General features: G+C 53.1%; 3 protein-coding genes across 3 annotated transcripts in view; 2 read left to right on the top strand and 1 right to left on the bottom strand.

Moving 5' to 3' along the window:
* Positions 1–4,922: 4,922 nt before the first annotated feature.
* GCHFR (GTP cyclohydrolase I feedback regulator) lies at positions 4,923–9,038 on the top strand. Its single transcript, XM_045450008.1, has 3 exons — positions 4,923–5,382; positions 7,313–7,407; positions 8,529–9,038. Exons 1-3 carry the CDS (start codon positions 5,347–5,349, stop codon positions 8,650–8,652), a joined length of 255 nt encoding a protein of 84 aa, XP_045305964.1. The 5' UTR covers positions 4,923–5,346; the 3' UTR covers positions 8,653–9,038.
* Positions 9,039–9,226: 188 nt separating this feature from the next.
* Positions 9,227–17,262, bottom strand: part of DNAJC17 (DnaJ heat shock protein family (Hsp40) member C17) — a 42,959-nt gene continuing 34,923 nt past the window's right edge. Inside the window, exons 6-11 of the mRNA XM_045450004.1 lie at positions 17,154–17,250; positions 16,517–16,560; positions 15,984–16,061; positions 15,383–15,463; positions 14,760–14,870; positions 9,227–9,424 (exon numbers count right to left, since the gene is read on the bottom strand). Of these exons, the coding sequence (XP_045305960.1) occupies positions 9,302–9,424; positions 14,760–14,870; positions 15,383–15,463; positions 15,984–16,061; positions 16,517–16,560; positions 17,154–17,250 (534 nt within the window). The 3' untranslated portion in view covers positions 9,227–9,301. The remainder of the gene's footprint in view (positions 9,425–14,759; positions 14,871–15,382; positions 15,464–15,983; positions 16,062–16,516; positions 16,561–17,153; positions 17,251–17,262) is intronic.
* CB3H15orf62 (chromosome B3 C15orf62 homolog) lies at positions 9,422–13,822 on the top strand. The gene is made up of 2 exons (XM_045450005.1): positions 9,422–11,570; positions 11,672–13,822. Exon 2 carries the CDS (start codon positions 11,873–11,875, stop codon positions 12,398–12,400), a length of 528 nt encoding a protein of 175 aa, XP_045305961.1. The 5' UTR covers positions 9,422–11,570; positions 11,672–11,872; the 3' UTR covers positions 12,401–13,822.

Here is a 17,262-nt window from a genome sequence, read left to right as displayed (position 1 = left end):
GCTCAGTCGGTTGAGCTTCCGACTTCAGCTTGGGTCATGATCTCACAGTCTGTGAGTTTGAGCCCCGCATCGGGCTCTGTGCTGACAGCTCAGAGCCTGGAGACTGCTTCAGATTCCATGTCTCCCTCTCTCTCTGCCCCTCCCCTGCTCATGCTCTGTCTCAAAAATAAATAAAAACATTAAAAAATTTTATAATCCACTTTTGTGATTTTATGCAACTTCTTGCAATTTAAAAAACTAAAAATACATAGGTCACCAGAGTGGCTCAGTTGGTTAAGCGACCAACTCTTGATTTCAGTTCAGGTCATGATCTCACAATTCGTGAGTACGAGCCCTGCATTGGACTCGGTGCTGTCCATGCGAGGTTCTCTCTCTCTCTGACCCTCCCCTGCTCGTGCTTGAACTCTCTCTCTCAGAATAGACGCTAAAAATTTTTTTCAAAACAAAACTAGAGGACTATGATTCCAGTTTTATCATCAGCATTTCTTGCAAGTTAAAATTTAGTGACAACTGAAATATCTACACCAGCCCTCCTCAAATCCTTGACTAGATATTATATACATATATTTTTGAAGATTTTATTTGTAAGTACACCCAACTTGGGGCTCAAACTCACAACCCCAAGATCTAGAGCCACATGCTCCTCCAGCTGAGCCAGGCAGGCGCCCCTTGACTAGATATTTATTTACCTTTTAATTGTGAGATAGTTTACAAATAAGAGAGTACATTTAATGTATATATACATTATAAAGAACAATTTAAAGGCAACAAGGTTCCCACCCACAGCTTAAGGAGTAGAAATTTACCAATACCTCCTACTCATTTTTTTTTTTTAATTTTTTTTTTCAACGTTTATTTATTTTTGGGACAGAGAGAGACAGAGCATGAACGGGGGAGGGGCAGAGAGAGAGGGAGACACAGAATCGGAAACAGGCTCCAGGCTCTGAGATAGCAGCCCAGAGCCCGACGCGGGGCTGGAACTCACGGACCGCGAGATCGTGACCTGGCTGAAGTCGGACGCTTAACCGACTGTGCCACCCAGGCACACCCCTCCTACTCATTTTTAAGGATTCAGTTCAAATAGTATCTCCTGAAATACACTATAATTGTCTTGGTAGTGAGAAGAGTGTTTTTAATACAATTTTTCTATTATTTTTTCTCACTTTTCTGAGATATGCATGTGTTTCTTTTTTTTTTTTTTAACGTTTTTATTTATTTTTGAGACAGAGAGAGACAGAGCATGAGCAGGGGAGGGGCAGAGAGAGAGGGAGACACAGAATCCAAAGCAGACTCCAGGCTCTGAGCTGTCAGCACAAAGCCCGATGTGGGGCTTGAACTCACGGACTGTGAGATCATGACCTGAGCCGAAGTCGGACGTTCAACCGACTGAGCCACCCAGGTGCCCCTGCATGTGTTTCTTCAGTCATTAAAAAAATGTTAACTTTTGGACAGAATAAAAATTCATTTCCTTTGGGGAATCTTTCCAGCCCACCTCCTTGGTGGACTTCATCTTTTTATTTTTCTTTGCTCCTGAGGTTTTGTTACCTCTATTACACTTGGTTCCATGATTATTTGCTTTCTAGCCTGGCTACCCTACTGGAGTGTTCACTCCTCCAGAATAGGGTTCATGCTCAGTTTATCTCCACATGCCCTGAGCCTAGCACAGCTCCAAAGCAGAAGCCACCCACAGAAGCTGAATGTGGAGGAAGGAAGGAAAGAAGGAATAACCAATATCCAGGCCCTGCCACTTAGACAATGCTTTCATGATGAAAAGCTGAGTTGTGGAAGAACAATTTCTCCTCTTTCTGCAGGAGAGGAAGATCTGCCAGATAAACTGATTGTGGCAAGAGGCGAGGCCAGATGGGCAGACCAAGCAGAGGAATTCATTTCCCCCTGGATATTAAAGATGTTATCATACGGGCATGTGGCTGCCAGAGCAATCAGCAGTGGGGTGGGTGATTCTGGATGGAGCTCTCTATCTTATGTGGCATCTGCAGACCAGTTTTTCAAATGTAATAAAGCCCTGGCAGCCTGAGATTTGCACTGCCTTCCTGTCTTCTCCCAGGCCCAGTCCAGCCTGAGAGAGGACAGCAGAGCAGACCCCAGATTCCTGTCCTCCTCTCTGACCAGAATAGGCAAGCCTCATCTACCTGGCTCTCCCAAGAGAGGCAACATAGCCAAGTGTCTTGGGACTATGGCTCTACTCTCTGTGTCTAACCATTAACATACTTAACACTTACTTAACAAATTATTCTTCCTAGGGGCACCTGGGTGGCTCAGTTGGTCAAGCATCCTAGTTTCGGTTTTGGCTCAGGTCATGATCTCACCGTTTGTGAGTGTGAGCCCCCTGTCAGGCTCTGTGCTGATGGTACAGAAACTGCCTGTGATATTCTCTCTCTCTTTCTCTCTCCCTTCCCCCACCCCAGTTGTGTGCTCTCTCTCCAAAATAAATAAATAAACTTAAAAATTTTTAATATTTTAAATTAAATATTTAATGGCTATAAAAGAATAAATATTGAGGACATATATAACCCTTAGCACCCGGGTCCTAGTGTGAGAAAGAGAACATCACTTCTACCTTATAAGACTCCTACATGGCTGTCCCACCCGATTCCTTTCACTTCTCTCAGAGGTAAACACTGCTCTGAATATTATATTTATCATTCCCTTGTCTTTGCAATTTAATCACATATTTTTATTTATTTATTTATTTATTTTTTTCAGCGTTTATTTATTTTTGGGACAGAGAGAGACAGAGCATGAACGGGGGAGGGGCAGAGAGAGAGAGGGAGACACAGAATCAGAAACAGGCTCCAGGCTCTGAGCCATCAGCCCAGAGCCTGACGCGGGGCTCGAACTCACGGACCGCAAGATCGTGACCTGGCTGAATTCGGACGCTTAACCGACTGCGCCACCCAGGCGCCCCTAATCACATATTTTTAATAGAAGTATAATTTAACCCTATATGTTTTTCATCCCCAGACAATATATTGCTTAGTTTTGCAAGTTTAGAGCTTTAAGTAGAATTAGCATGTGTTTTCCCATGATTTACTTTTTCACTTAGCATTTTTCATTGCTATGCAGTCTCCATTGTATTAATCAACCAGATACTCTACTCTTGATGGGCATAAAAACTGTTGCCATTTTTTTGCTAATTACAAACAGTGCTGTTATAAATATTTTTGCACGTGTATCCTGATGAGTAAGTTTTCTTGAGGTTTATCCAGAAACGGTTTGGCTGGGTCATACAAATGCACAACTTCAACTTTGCTAGATGATGCCAAATTATTTTCCAGGGTGATTGTGTCAATCATAACACTTTGCCATCCCAACAGTAGTGTTTCTGTTAGACCTTTTCGCCAATACTCAGTGTTTACAGATTTATTTATTTAGTAAATCATTAAAGTAGTATCTTATTGGGGCATCTGGGTGGCTCAGTTGGTTGAGCAAAAGCCTGGAGGCTGCTTGGGATTCTGTATCTCCCTCTCTGCCCCTCCCGCACTCGCGCTCTTTCAAAAAAATAAACATTAAAAAAAATAAAGTTATCTTACTGTGGTTTAAAATGTAGCTTGAAGGGCACCTGGGTGGCTCACTCAGTTAAGCATCTGACTCTTTTTTTTTTTTTATGTTTTATTTATTTTTGAGAGAGAGAAGGCGAGAGACAGAGAGAGAGCAAGAACAGGGAAGAGGCAGAGAGAAAGGGAGACAGAGAATCTGACGTGGGCTCCGTGCTGACAGCAGAAAGCCTCAACGGGCTTTTACCCACGAACCATAAGATCATGACCTGAGCCGAATTCAGTTGAGCGTCTGACTCTTGATCTCAGCTCAAGTCTTGCTCTCAGGGTTGTGAGTTCAAGCTCTGAGTGGGGTGTGAAGCTTCCTTTAAAAAGAAAATAAATAAATAAAATGTAAGCTGGGATTTCTAATGACATTGAACAACAGGCTATCGGTTTATTAACCACTTCCATTCCTTCTTTTGAAAAGTGCCTATTCAAGTCATTTGCCCAAGTTTTTTTCTATTGATTTATCCTTGATTTGCAGGAGTTCTTTATATATCCTGAGTATTAATCCTTTGTCAGTTTAACAAATCCTTTGTCAGGCATGAGTATCTTATCTCTCCAGCTAAGTTGTTAGTCTTGGAGGTGTAGAATAGTGGGTAGAGAGTACGGAATAATAAATTAGACCAGTAAGTATCCTGTAAGATTACACCTGCCTATTTCCCTTACAGCGAGCTCCACATCTATCAAAGTGCTTGGGAGGCACAGAGCACGCCCTCTAAGTGCCCTTTATAGAGGTGAAGATTGTTCAAAGGCCAGGAAAGGTCACAGGCTGTGTCTGTTTGCTTTGTTTTTTAGAGAACCAATCACAAGACAGATAAAGAATCATGAGTTTTCATATTTTGAAACATCTAGATGAGGTCGTGGACACACCGAAGTGCGCTTGCTGCTCCCTCATTGGTGGCTTGGTGCCAAGGATGTACTTTGTTTTGCCCCAGGTGTTGCCTTGTGATTTTCTGCGCTTGCGCTACATCTTTCCAGCTTCGCGGGAAGCTCTCCAAAGCATGGGCCAGATTCCGTCGGTTTAAATCCCTCCGGGGCTGGCACACAGCCAAGCGCTCAGTTCCTTTACACATTTACCAATGGGGCCACAGAAACGCAAGATTCCGCTGCTGTACTAGGAATTACAGTCAGGGAGGCGGAAATGCGCAGTACACACGAGTATTTTAGCTGCTGCCACCAGCCTCCCACCGCTTTCTCCTGGGCGCGGACGGAGAACGTGTACTGGGGACAGAAAGTGGAGATCCGCTAAAGCCTTTAGAGGTGTGCCTGGGTGGGGTGGGCTGGAGCTTGGGAGGCTTCAACAGGATAGCCAACTGCTCCCAGCTCCGCTTCACAGGGACGGGGGTTGGGGACCAGCAGGACTTTGGAACCTACTACTGGAGGTGTTGCAAGAAAGAGGGCGCATACTCTACACGCACGCTTGGCACCACGGCTCGCTGCAGCCAGCCGAGCCCCGCGGGTCACCCCCTACTCCAGGCCGCGGGTGCGGGAGCGTCCTCCGCAACCCGCACCCCTCCGTCTGCCTGGACCACCCGCAGAAGCAACTTGGCCCTGAGTGCAGGAGGCGGGCCCCGAATCGCCCCGAGCCGGGGCGCGTCACGAGCGCCCGCTTCTGATTGGCCGGCCGCGGCTGTCACGGGCCGGGCGCACTGGGATTGGTGTCGCCCGAGGCCAGAGCTGGAGTAACTGGACTCCGGGCGGCCGCTCGCAGTCCCGGAGCCTGAGGGGCTGGCGTCGGCGCCGAGCCCAAAGCCCTGGGTGGGAGCCTGGCAGGGACGCGCGCACCATGCCCTACTTGCTCATCAGCACCCAGATCCGCATGGTGAGTACCCGCCGCCCGGCGACTTGGACAGAGTTGGGGCCGGGCCCGGGCCGAGGGGGCTGCGACTGCACCTTGGCGCCTCCCTCTGAGGCAGCGCCTGCCAGTGACTGGATCCGGAAGCCGCCCGGGACACGCCCCCTCGGGCGGAGGAGCCGAGGCTGCGGAACCGAGTCAACCCGGAGCGCCGGACTCGGGGAGTCCTGGCCGGCCCGGTGCTTCCAGGGCCGCGAAGGGGGCGGGGTGCGTGCATCCCCGCTGCGGAGGGAACTCCGGGGGCTTGCGGCTCCTGACCTACCTGTCCGCCCGAGGAAGCCAGGAACCCCTGGTCTCATGGTGGAGCAACCACGGCCCTACACAGAGCCGCTCCGCAGGGGTTGGAGGTGGGGGTGGTGGGAGTGCAAATACATGGGGGAAAGAGATTTGAAAAAGAAAAGGACGTGCTGAGGCGCTAAAACACCTCTGTCAAGTGCCTGGCCCTCAGACACTTCCAGAAAGAGCTATCCCTGAGCCCTTAGGAAAGACAGAAGGAGGAGACAGGCCCTGTGGTTAGAGGTGGGAAGACCATTCCGGAGTCAGAGTGATGCCCCTTTTTCTGGGTGCAATTTCGTCGTTCAAGGCAGAGTTGGTGCCTCCAGGAATCCCTTTTTGACTTCAGAATAGTTTGACTGGGCACCTCCGCCTCTTCCCACTTCCCAGTGCCTTGGTGACCCATCAGCGGGTGCACAACTCTCTGGAGGTGAAGACAACAGGAGAGCTCACCGCGTGACAGGAGGGGTCTTGGCCGTGTCCTAGGGCAGTGGCTTGAGAATCAGTTACTTGTGCAGTTGTTAAAATGTGGACTCCTGGGCCCCTCCCCAGAACTCCCCAAATACTAAGCCTGGGGCTTAGGAATTCGGTGCTCTTCAGGTGATTTTTTTTTTTTTTTAATAGAACAGCTTTACTGATGTATAGCATACATATACCACAGAACTCACGAATTTAAAGTGTACAATTCAATGTTTTTTATTTTTAATTTATTATTAAAAAAAAATTTTTTTTTAACATTTATTTATTTTTGGGAGAGAGAGCATGAATGGGGGAGGGTCAGAGAGAGAGGGAGACACAGAATCTGAAACAGGTTCCAGGCTCTGAGCAGTCAGCACAGAGCCCGACACGGGGCTCGAACTCACGGACCGTGAGATCATGACCTGAGCCGAAGTCGGCCACCTAACCGACTGAGCCACCCAGGCGCCCCCAATTCAATGTTTTTTAAAGCATCCTCAAGAGTTAGTTGTGCAGCCATCACCATAATCAATTTTAGAACATTTCCATCACCTTCAAAAAACCTATATCTATACCATGCATGTTAGCCGTCATTCCTCATTTCCCCCCAAATCCCTCAGCCCTAGATAACCATAGGTTACAATTTCTATGGCAATATGTCGTCTTTTGTGTCTGGTTTCTGAAAACTTAGATGTTTTCAAGGTTCTTCCATATTGTAGCATGTATTTGTCTTTATTCTTTTTTTTTTTTTCCAAATAAGATCCAGTGCATGTGTAGCTGTATCATTTTATTTATGCATTCATCTGTGGACAAACATTTAGATTGTTTCCACTTTTTAGTTTTTGCAAATAATGCTATGAACATTCCTGTACAAGTTGTATAGACATGTTTTCATTTCTGTTTTCCAGGTGATTCTGATACACACAGACACGGGTAGTGATGCTTGGCAGGAAGTTGCCAGCAGTTGGGCAATGACCAGCTCAGCTTGGAGGGACTGGGGAGGCCTCACGTGGCCTGGCCTGATCACTGAGGGCCAGTGAGTTTCCTCACCACACTCTCCAGCCTTGACCTGAAACTGGCTCAGGGCCAGCAGGCAGAGGAGGAAGGAGAGAGACCTTCCACCTCTCCCGGGCCGCCAGCCAAGCAGCCACTGTGGCTTACCTTGCAGGAGGTGGGCCCTACCATGGTGGGCGATGAGCACTCAGATCCAGAGCTGATGAGGTATCTGGGGGCCTCAAAGAGAAGCGTCTTGGGAAACAACTTGTAAGTAGTGGCATTCTTCAGGATCTCCCTGCCAGCCCCTAGGCCTGTCCATTTCCTTTAACAAAACGAAGCCCAGGGACGATGCCACCGCCCAGCCTCAGAGGCCGTGCCTGCATCCTGGGGTTCTGTCTTCTATAGGGTCGGTCCCATCTGCAGCTTTACCGCAGCCCCCAGGCTTGCTCTGAAAGCATTCTCACTGGGCCTCCCTTCACAAGGGAGCCCCAGGACCCAGTCCAGCTGGGTGTAGGACTCCATAAGTGGACTGTTCTTTACTCTGCCCTCTCATCTTGGAGCTGGACCACATCAAAGCAAAGATAGGCACAGAAAAGTTTCTCTTGAAGAGCTGGCAGTTAAGAAAGCTGAACTCTAGAAACAGGCAGCAGGCAGCCTGGGTCCTACTTTCAGCTCAGCTGCTGCCTTGGAGCTCGTGAGAAGGGTTGGCAGAATGAGCCTCAGTTCAAAGAGGGGAAAGGGGAGGCAGTCTGGACCCGGGCCCTTGGGTCAGGGTTGGAGGGCTGAAGCCAGCCCCATTCCTTTACCATGAGCCATTTGTCTCGAGATGCCCAGCTTGGGGCTTGAGCCCTTTATCGGATCGACAACCCTCAAAGAAGGGACAGCAAGCATTCTCCGTGCTAGAGAGCAGCACCCAGAGCCACTTTTAGGGGCCAACCTGTTGCTCCAAGACTGCAGGACAGACAGGGCAACAAGAGGGGGCAGAGCCCTGGGGGAGGACCCTGGAGAGAACAGGCCATTCCTCCAGAATAGTGCAGCGGCCCAGGGCACATGGGGCTGTCATCAGACTAACATGGGTTCTAGGATCTCAATAACATTTGGAAAGCTACTGAGCCCTCCAAGTTTTATATTTATAATTATAAAATGGGAATAATAATGGTACCTTCCTTAGGGTATCGGGAAGAAGAAAGAAGATATGCAAGCCAAGTGCTTAGCTGGGGAGGGGGTGGGGAATGTGCACTTAGCCTGGCACCTGGAAGGCACCCAGCAAATGTCAGTCACTACTAGGATTCCTGACAAGGCCTAGTCATCAGCAGATACTAGTTTTACTTGGGGAACCTGTGCTGTATATCCCCTCATGCTGTCCCCTCTTCCCCTTCTCTTCACAGTTGTGAGTACTTTGTTAATGACCCTCCTCGCATAGTCCTGGACAAACTGGAACGCAAGGGCTTCCGTGTGCTGAGCATGACAGGCGTGGGCCAGACGCTGGTGTGGTGCCTGCACAAGGAGTGACCCTTTCACACTGAGGAGCAGACGGCACACCCCTCTTTTGAGCGGCTGCCATGGCCCCCGATCCTGAGTCCCCGTTCACTCACTGCCCGGCCCCTCTCTTCCCAAATTGTCATTTTCCTTAGCCCAGCACCACTGGGCAATGAATGGCCTTTTCTGAAACTTGCCTCAGCCAGTGGGAGAGGGCAGGGCCCCTGCCCTGGTGCTCCCAGCAGCCCCTCCAGCTTTTGGGCCTGAGAGCCCTGGAGGAGGCCATGTTCTGTGGGAGCCACGAGAGCCAGGTTGTCCCCGGCCAGAAACTGGGAGCCCGTGAGGAGCATGGCCCCAGGACTGGGCGGGAGGGTCCTGCGTAGCTAGTCCACGCCAATAAAGGACTGTGATGAGTGGTTGCTCCTCTGTGCTGCTGGCCCACTGACTCTGTGTGGAGCACCTCCCTGGGGGTCTGCCCACTCCTGGGAGGGGAGCCAGGCCTGGGTGGAACCCTCTCAGGCAGAGCCCAGAAACCAGGGCCATGCTTGGGCAAGCCAGCACCCTACGTCCACACAGGCAATAGAGGTAGACTCTTGGAAAAAACAAAAAACAAAAAAACCCAAACTTTATTGGTGCTGTGGAAGACGAGGGCTTTGGAAGGGAGTGGGCTGGAGGCAGGAGGCTATGTGGGCTGCCCCACCTCGTCCTCCTGCTGCATCTGGGCGATCAGCTGTTGCCGCTCAGCGGCCTGGCGCATGCGCATCATGACGAGGCTCTCATAGTCCCTCTCGGACAGCACTGAGCCCTGGCGGACAGAGGGGGACAGGAGATGGTCAGGGCAGCAGGGCACAGCCACACAGAATCTAGACTTGGAGGACTGGGTCTACACAGAGCTAAGGTCTTGAGGCAAGGAGTGAAGATGCCCAGGACTTCTCGGCTGGCTCCCCTCTAAGCAATCTCAAGCAGCTCTCAACCCCCCTCCCCACAGGCCTTCCATCAACAGTCAGCCCTGCTTCAGCTTCTTGGGCTGAATCACTTCTTCATGCTCCAGCCAGGCCCTGTCTCCCCCCATTTCCTCTCTGGCCTTCATGTGACACTCCTTTCCTCTACCCGTGGCTCCTGCTTCTCACAGGTTTGCCGTGAAGGGGTTGTCCCGAGGTGCAGAAATCCACTCCGCTTTGCCAGGTGGAGGCGACAGCACTGCCCCCTCCCAGCTGCCCACCTCCCTGTGGTCTGGCTCCTGTGGGACATGAGAGAAGGGAGCCCTACCCTGGACCCAGCCTCTGTCAGCCCGCCCTAGAAGGAGAGAAACAAGCATGAAGCCGTTTGCCTCTTAGAAATACACACCAGGGCTGCTGGAGGGCAGGGCCCGTGCCTTTTTCTTTTATGATCTTGCCAGCACAGTGCAGGGGATTAAAGAGTGCTATATATCAATAATCAAAAGAATAATAAACAAGCAATCCAATGGGCCAAGGCTGTGGGGTGGGGAGGCAGCTCTACAGGAGACTTGATCCACCAAGCCCACACCCTCATAAGGTCTGCAGTGGGAATTAAATCACTTCTTCCGTCAGTACAGCTGGAGTGGTGTGAAGCGGGAAGCCCACCCCAGTTGGCCAGGAAGTGAGCCGGGCCGGGGGGGGTTGCAAGGCAGAGCACACTGCTAAGCCCTGTTCTTTGGTACACCACTCGAGTTTGCACTCATCGAATTATCCAGGGGGAGAGTTCAGTGGTCACTGACCTGGGGGATAAGAAGGGAGTGGCTGGGGTTAAGATGCCAGGCCTTGGCCAAGTGGTATGAAGTAAAGGGTGTACAGAACCAGGAAGTGTTACTCAGCCCTGATCCCCCTGCTTCTCGGAATAGTGCCAGCCTTGCTGCTTCCAGCCACAGCAGCTTCCAGGAGAGTTGTCCTCCCAGCCAGGCCCACCCACCTAAGGCTGGCCCAGGGTACCGCTGACACTTCAGGGCAGCCCTACGTGGCCTTTCCGCAGAGGAGGGACTGCGAATAAGGCCCAAGAGGCCTGAGGGGAAGGCCTGGAGCATGGCGGGAGAGGAGACAGCAGGACCCTGGCCCTCAACTGCTCTCTCTGGCCCTGAGGCTACCGGAGGAAATCGAGGAAGATGAGGAACCGCCAGACTGGGTGTTAGGCCCAGGAGAGGGCAGTTCTCCCTCCCCAAGGTAATGCTGCACTGCTGAGAAAACTTAAGAGTCACCCTGGCATGCCCTGAGCCCAGCCCTGGGAGGAGCCAGCCCTTTATAGACATGGGGCTGCTTCCCGTTAACACACCCTCTGCCCCACCCCCACCCCCACCCCCCCCATACCTGCAGGCTTGGCTAATGAGGGCCTGTCACCAGGCCGCAGGACTGAGTCACCCACACCAGTGACAGGTCTCTCTTCCTTCCCCAACAACTGTTCCACATGCCTGCCTTTCAATTAACTCCCACCCTCCCTGAGCTCCTCCCTCCCAGACACACGAAGGGGCAGCTGGGGAGCAGGCCCACCAGCTAGGGCCCAGGGCAGTGGGGCTGTGGGGCAAAAGGAGGCAACGTGGTGACACACAAAGCAGGGCTGCCCCCCAAAAGTCCCCAGGGGAATCCTAAGCTTCCCCGTGCCTTGGGGTGTTGGCCGCGGCTGGCCCAATCCCTGCATGCGGATGCCGCAATTACCTAAGAGCATGAAACCCAGCTTCCCACCTGACTGAGTCACCTGAAAACAATAACACGTTCCCCACTGCCACACACCGGCACAAACAGCCAAGCTACTAATCAGAGCCCGGGAGCCGCCGTGGAGAGGCCTGGCCCTGTGCTGCCCTAGAGCCAGGCACAGGGGCCAGGGAGGGAAGGTGAACTCAGGACCACCAGGAGCCAGGCGCTGGGGAAGCAGCACAGGCCACTCTCGCACCACAGAGATCCATCTCTGACACCACAGGCGCTGCCCTCACTCCGGCTCCAGTAAGTGCTGCTTCTTCCTCTTGGGATTTTTTTTTTTTTTTTCCATTACCCTATCAAGTAACCAGGCCACTCCTGTCCCTCTGGGAAACTCCTGTCACCAGGAACTCCTGGTTCTCTACTCTACTGGACGAAAGTGCCCTCTTCCCAGGACCCCTTCCCACCATCCAAGATGCTTCTAGACCACTAGGGCTGTCTCCCTGATTCTTGCCATTCACTGCTCCAGTGGGGACCTAATGCTCCCTGGCAACTCTTGAACTGGGCTGCTGAGGTACGGAGCTTGTCTGTTGGCTCCCCTGGGTGCCATGGAGACCTGGCGGAAAGGCTCCTTCCGCAACGCCTCCTTCTTCAAGCGGCTGAGCCTGGGGCGGCCCAGACGACTCCAGCGACAGGGCAGCGTGCTCAGCCAGGCCAGCACGGCTGGTGGGGATCACGAGGAGTACAGCAACCGAGAGGTCATCCGGGAGCTTCGAGGGAGGCCAGATGGACGGCGCCTGCCTCTGTGGGGGGACGAGCAGCCCCGGGCCACCCTGCTGGCCCCACCCAAGCCTCCTCGCCTGTACCGAGAGAGCTCCAGCTGCCCCAACATCCTGGAGCCCCCTCCTGCCTACACTGCTGCCTACACGGCTACCCTGCCCTCGGCGCTCTCCCTGGCGGGCACCCTCCACCACTACTCTGAAGAGGACCTTTTGGACACTCCCCCCTTCCAGAAGACACCTGCCCCAGACCTGAGTGATCCTTTCTTCTCCTTCAAAGTGGACCTGGGGATTTCACTTCTTGAGGAAGTTCTACAGATGCTGAGGGAGCAATTTCCCAATGAACTTAGCTTCTGAATGGAGTGCATGGAAGGCAGAGGTGGGGTAACTGGAAGAGCTGGAAGCCTGGAGGCCCAGGGAAGGAGGATACAGTTGCAGATTAAGAAAAAGGTAGGGACAGAAATCCAGGATCCTGCCTTCCTTCCGGGTCCTGAACAGTCTTCCAGGTTATCCTGGAGCAGAGGGACAGAGGGACAGAGGCAAGCCGGAGGAAATGTCTTGAGGGGGTACTTGCTGGCGGGAGCCCTGAAGGCAGCTGGCTAAGCTGGGGAAGGGAGGCCATGCCTGTAACCACGGGGACAAGGCAGAGGCCAACAGAGGGGGAGGGGAGCACCAGGGGTGAGTCAGGGAGTGGAGGACTCACACTGAGCAGATCAGATGGATGCCCTGCAGCAGCTCCTCTGAAGCCACTGTTTATAGAGAGATGTTACAGGGAAGGTCTAGGCAAAAGTGGTCTGACCCAGGCCAAAGAGGAAAGTGGGGAGACCTGAGGGAAGAGCCACTAAGGACATGTGGTTGTTCAGATTGAAATGAAGTAAAATTAAAAATTTAGTTCCCTGGTTACACTGGCCACATTTCAAATATCCAGCAGCCACACGTGATTAACGGCTACCACATTGGACAGCGCCAGTTGCATGTAAACATCACTGGAGAAAGTCCTGTTTGACAGCACTGGCAGAGACCAGGGCCCGGAACCACCAGTGCCATGGTGGGGTCGGGGGGAAACATCTGGGGGAGGGAAGGGCTGGCAGAGTGGGAAGAGTGAGGCATATAGAGGTGCAGAGTAGATTCAGGAAAAAGGCCACACAAATCATTTCCAGAAAAGAGACACGAGAGACACACTGCCAACGGAGCTGCCCAGAGCATGCCCTGGTGCCCGAGGAAGGTGTCTGTAGGGAATGCCAGCCAAAGGCACAGACACGGCTTGCAAACGGGTGCTCGGAGAGTTCCCAGAATTACTAGTGATGGGAGCCCTTGGGAAATGTAGCAGAAAGAATGGCAGATTTCCCTCCTTCTTGCCCTGGGAGCACCGGACTGGATCAGAGGATGGACACGAAACTCGTAGCTGTTACCATAAAGAGGCTCAGCTGGTCTCCAGAACTGTCCACAGGATTGGGGAGCTCTGCCTTGCCCAAACCCCCTGATGACGGGGACTGCCGTGCAGGGCTGAGCCCCCTGGGTCAAGGCCATAGGCTCTGCTACTGCCCTGCCCTGTGGCCTGACCAGAAGACTTGAAACCAGAGCCCAAATTGGCTGGGCCATGTGGTTTTGACACTCCAGGCCTTATCAAGCGTGGCAGAGGGGGAGAGGAAGCTTCAACGCACACTGCTTCCATACCCAAACCTGCGGCCCCTCTCTCCCCTCCTCTGTGTAGATGCGCTGAGCTGAAAGGCTCCCCTCCAGACGGAAGATATATGAATAAAGTTCTTTACAACGTGGTCTATGGAGTGTCATCTGGGGCTGTGAAATGCTTAACAGTGGGGAATGAGGTCTCTACAGAAGGGTTCCGCGTTGGGCTCACACCAGTTCCTCTTCCTCCTCTGCCCAGGATCTGGGACGCACTCCTAGGGAGCTTCCCATCCTCACAGCCAGGTAAGGAGCACATAGGAAAGCAGAGGTGGCATGACTGAGGCACGAAGAGCAAAGCCCTTGCGAATCCCTGGGGGCCCCCCCCCCAACCCCCAGAGTGGCCGTGCACACAGCAGCCTGCGGCTCCCGCAGAGACCCAAAGGCCATTTCAGAGATGGGAGAGCTCTGGGCCTGAGAGTTTTCTGTCCCATCAAACTGGGGCGGTATAAAGAGGGCCGGTGTCCGGGTGTCCTCGTGCTGAACAAAAGCCCTCATGGAGCTGTGAGGATGACTAAGCCAGACCCCAGGTGCACATCAGCTGAAATCTGCACTTCACCATGAGGCACGCCCCCAGGGCCAGCAGGGTAGCCAGTGTTATTTCTAAGGAGATACTGCCTCTTGACGGTAGGCAGGCGCCTGTGTGCGGCAGCCACAGACACACCTGGAGACCTGGAGCTGGGGAGGAAGCAGCTGCTCACCTTGCCTGCCCCTTCCTTCCCTTCAGTAGCTGGTAATCTAAGCGCCAAATGCTTCACGCCACAACCAAGCAACCCATGGGCCAGGAAAGCCTCTGTGGGTGATGGTGAGAGGCCCGGCAGGAGACCGGGACGTGGAGAGAATCTAAGAATTCTGTGTGGGGTGGGGCCCTGGCACTCAGAGACAGAAAAGAGTCAGAACAGAACCACAGTCCTGCTTAGGTGGGCAAACCTGCCAATCTCACTGTGCTCCTCGGGAGGAAAGGGCCCTGAGATGAACCCACACGGGAAAAGGTCCCGCAGACCCAGCTAGGGGAGGTTTGGTTCCTTACCTGTGACAGTCCTGGGTGGCTGGGGCCCCCTGCGCCCTGGGGCCGTCCCTCCAACCAGGAAATCTTCAGGGGGTTATCGATCAGTCCCACTTCGTTTTGGACAGCCAGCTCCTGTCAGACAGAGCACCTGGTCCTGGTACCATGGCTCTAATCAGCCATAGAGTGGCTCTCTCTACACCCACACAAAGAACCCACACCAGCACTCTCATCCTCCAGGCAAAACCAAGCAACCTTCACACAATGATGTGCTGAGGTTTTGACCCTCTTCATGGCTGAGTCAGGGGTATGAGCCTTCTAACCGGGGAGTGGGGAAGAGGCAAAGCCTGCCAGGAGGCGTGCCAGCTTCCGCAGGAGGACAGAAGGTAGAGGGTGTGGAGCCAGGCAGCAGGAAATGAAGTCGGTGTATGCTCTCCTTCATCCCCAGAGCATTCTCCTGTCTTACCTTCACTCCCTGTGCCTCTACTCCCAGGAATAGGGGGGCCTCTGGGGAGTCTTGGCTCTGAGCTGGCCCAGAGGTCCCTTGGGAGTATGGACATCTAAGCTCAGAGGGCCCACAGTACCGGGTCCGTACTCTGGAATGGCGGGGCCACCAGTGGCCCCCCAAAGCCTCACATGGCACTCACCGCAGCCTTGACGGTCGCAAACTCCACCACGGCGGTGCCAGCCTTCTTGCTGGAAAGCACCAGGTTGAGCACCTCTCCGTACTGTGAGGACAAGGGGGGCTCGGTAAGCATGGCAAGGAGCAAGACAAGCCTGGGTTGCCCTGAGGCCTGCTGGGGCATTTTTGGCTGGGGGATAATGCTTTGTTGCTAAGTTCCCAGAGAGGGATGAGAGATGGGAAAGAAAGGATATTTTTGCCAGGATGAAGAAGGATAGCAAAGGAACCCTGAGCAAAGGGCTGAGAACTCAGACTGGCAGAGCTGCAAAGCAGCCTCAGGGACCAAAGGTGGAGAAGCGGACGGGGCTTCTGTGCAACCTGCCCACCTCATCTCTCCCCACACACTCAAGACAGCAAGGGCTAGAACTAGGTAGGGAAGGTGAGACCAGGCTGGAGGGCATATGGCAACACAGGTGGCTGGGGAAAGCCTCTAGGCTGCTACATGGTCTGTGAGACAGAAAAAAAAGGCTGCTAGAGATGTTAAGGGAGTTTTGGCCTGGAGATCCAGGGTTTGGGCTGAGATACAGATGGAGACGATGAGAAAGATGGAAGGTGGCAGGGCAGACCTTCTGGAAAAGCTGTAGGAGGACATCTCTGGAGTAGCTGCCTCTCGACTCATCTTCCTTCTTGCACTTCCATTTTAGCTGAAAGGATGGCAGTGGGCATCACCATTAAACTCTGACCTTGGCCTGAACAGTCCCAGCCCCACACCTGAGCTTTACAGTCTGAGCGACACCCTCATGGTCTTCCAGGCACTTGTAATCTAGGGAGCCCCCCATAAAGATGTGTTCCTCTTGAAAACAGACCTGCAGGGTGGCCTGCTCACCCACACAGCCACACGTCCAGACCTATAAGATGCTCTCCTTCCAAGGCTTCTGAGAAGGGCTGCCTGGCAACTGCCAGGGCTAAGAGCAGCCTTGTGTGGCAAGCTCGGAGAGGCCATTCAGATCCCCAGGTAGTGACAGGATGGAAGGAATGGGTAGTTGCGCTGGCTCCCAGAAACCCAGTGTCCCTGCTAGAACCCCCTGAGCCACTGGAAACATCTGTTCTTGCTGACAAGAGGTGGTATGAGGTGGCCCATGGATCCCGCAAGGCTCACCTTTAGCTTGGGGGTTCCTCTGCCTTCAGGATTTTCTGCCTTTCCTAGAAAATTTGGGAAAATTAGCAAGGTAGAATAGGAGGGAACACAAAGTTCTCTAAAGGAGACACAGCCCAGAGTTTGAAGGGCTTGGGAAAGGGCACTCCTGACCAAAGGCATAGCTGGCCCGCCCTGGGGATGAGCCTGGTGGGGAAGGGAGAGGCAATCCCACCCCCATCCTGAGGAGCTGCCCCCTCCAGGGTGGTGCGCCCAGCTGCCTGCTATAGGCCATGATCAGCACTCTGCTAAGGAAGGGCTCTCAACGCCTTGCAGAAGCATGAGGCAGAGGTAAAACCCCACAGTTCTACTGAAACAAAGTATCCAGAGCCTTTCCCCTACTGATCTCCTCCACAGTAGAGCCAGCCCTGCTTAGGACTAAGATAAACAAGGACAGGAGATCTCAGGGTGAGTGAAAAACAAATAGGCCCCAAAGAAGTGGTAGGAAGAAGGAACAGGTGGCGTATGTCTGAGTCAGGTGCCCCTAGGGTTCTGAGCAGCTGGAAGCCTCCACAGCAACTCCACCAAGCAGCCAGCGTGGCCGCTCTGGGCATTTGGAGCTGCCTCAGAGGAGAGGCGGGTGGGGGTGATGGATGCCTACCTCTCAACCTCTGCTCCCGTTCCTGGCGTATCTGCTCCTGGATCAGCCTCTGTTGTTCCTCCAGCTGCCGGGAACCCTCTTCTCGAAGGCGTTCGATCTGCAGAGCGGG

Source organism: Leopardus geoffroyi, chromosome B3 (genome assembly GCF_018350155.1).
Source record: "Leopardus geoffroyi isolate Oge1 chromosome B3, O.geoffroyi_Oge1_pat1.0, whole genome shotgun sequence".
In the NCBI taxonomy this organism is placed as follows: Eukaryota; Metazoa; Chordata; class Mammalia; order Carnivora; family Felidae; genus Leopardus; species Leopardus geoffroyi.
Note: the sequence above shows the minus strand (reverse complement) of the source record. Positions and strands in the feature narration are given on the sequence as shown.

Bases quoted from the DNA above. Each gene is read 5' to 3' on its own strand.
- GCHFR (XM_045450008.1), top strand. From the start codon at position 5,347: ATGCCCTACTTGCTCATCAGCACCCAGATCCGCATG. The intron at 5,383-7,312 runs GTGAGTACCCGC...CTTACCTTGCAG, and splicing joins TCAGCACCCAGATCCGCATG to GAGGTGGGCCCTACCATGGT. The intron at 7,408-8,528 runs GTAAGTAGTGGC...TTCTCTTCACAG, and splicing joins AGCGTCTTGGGAAACAACTT to TTGTGAGTACTTTGTTAATG.
- CB3H15orf62 (XM_045450005.1), top strand. From the start codon at position 11,873: ATGGAGACCTGGCGGAAAGGCTCCTTCCGCAACGCCTCCTTCTTCAAG.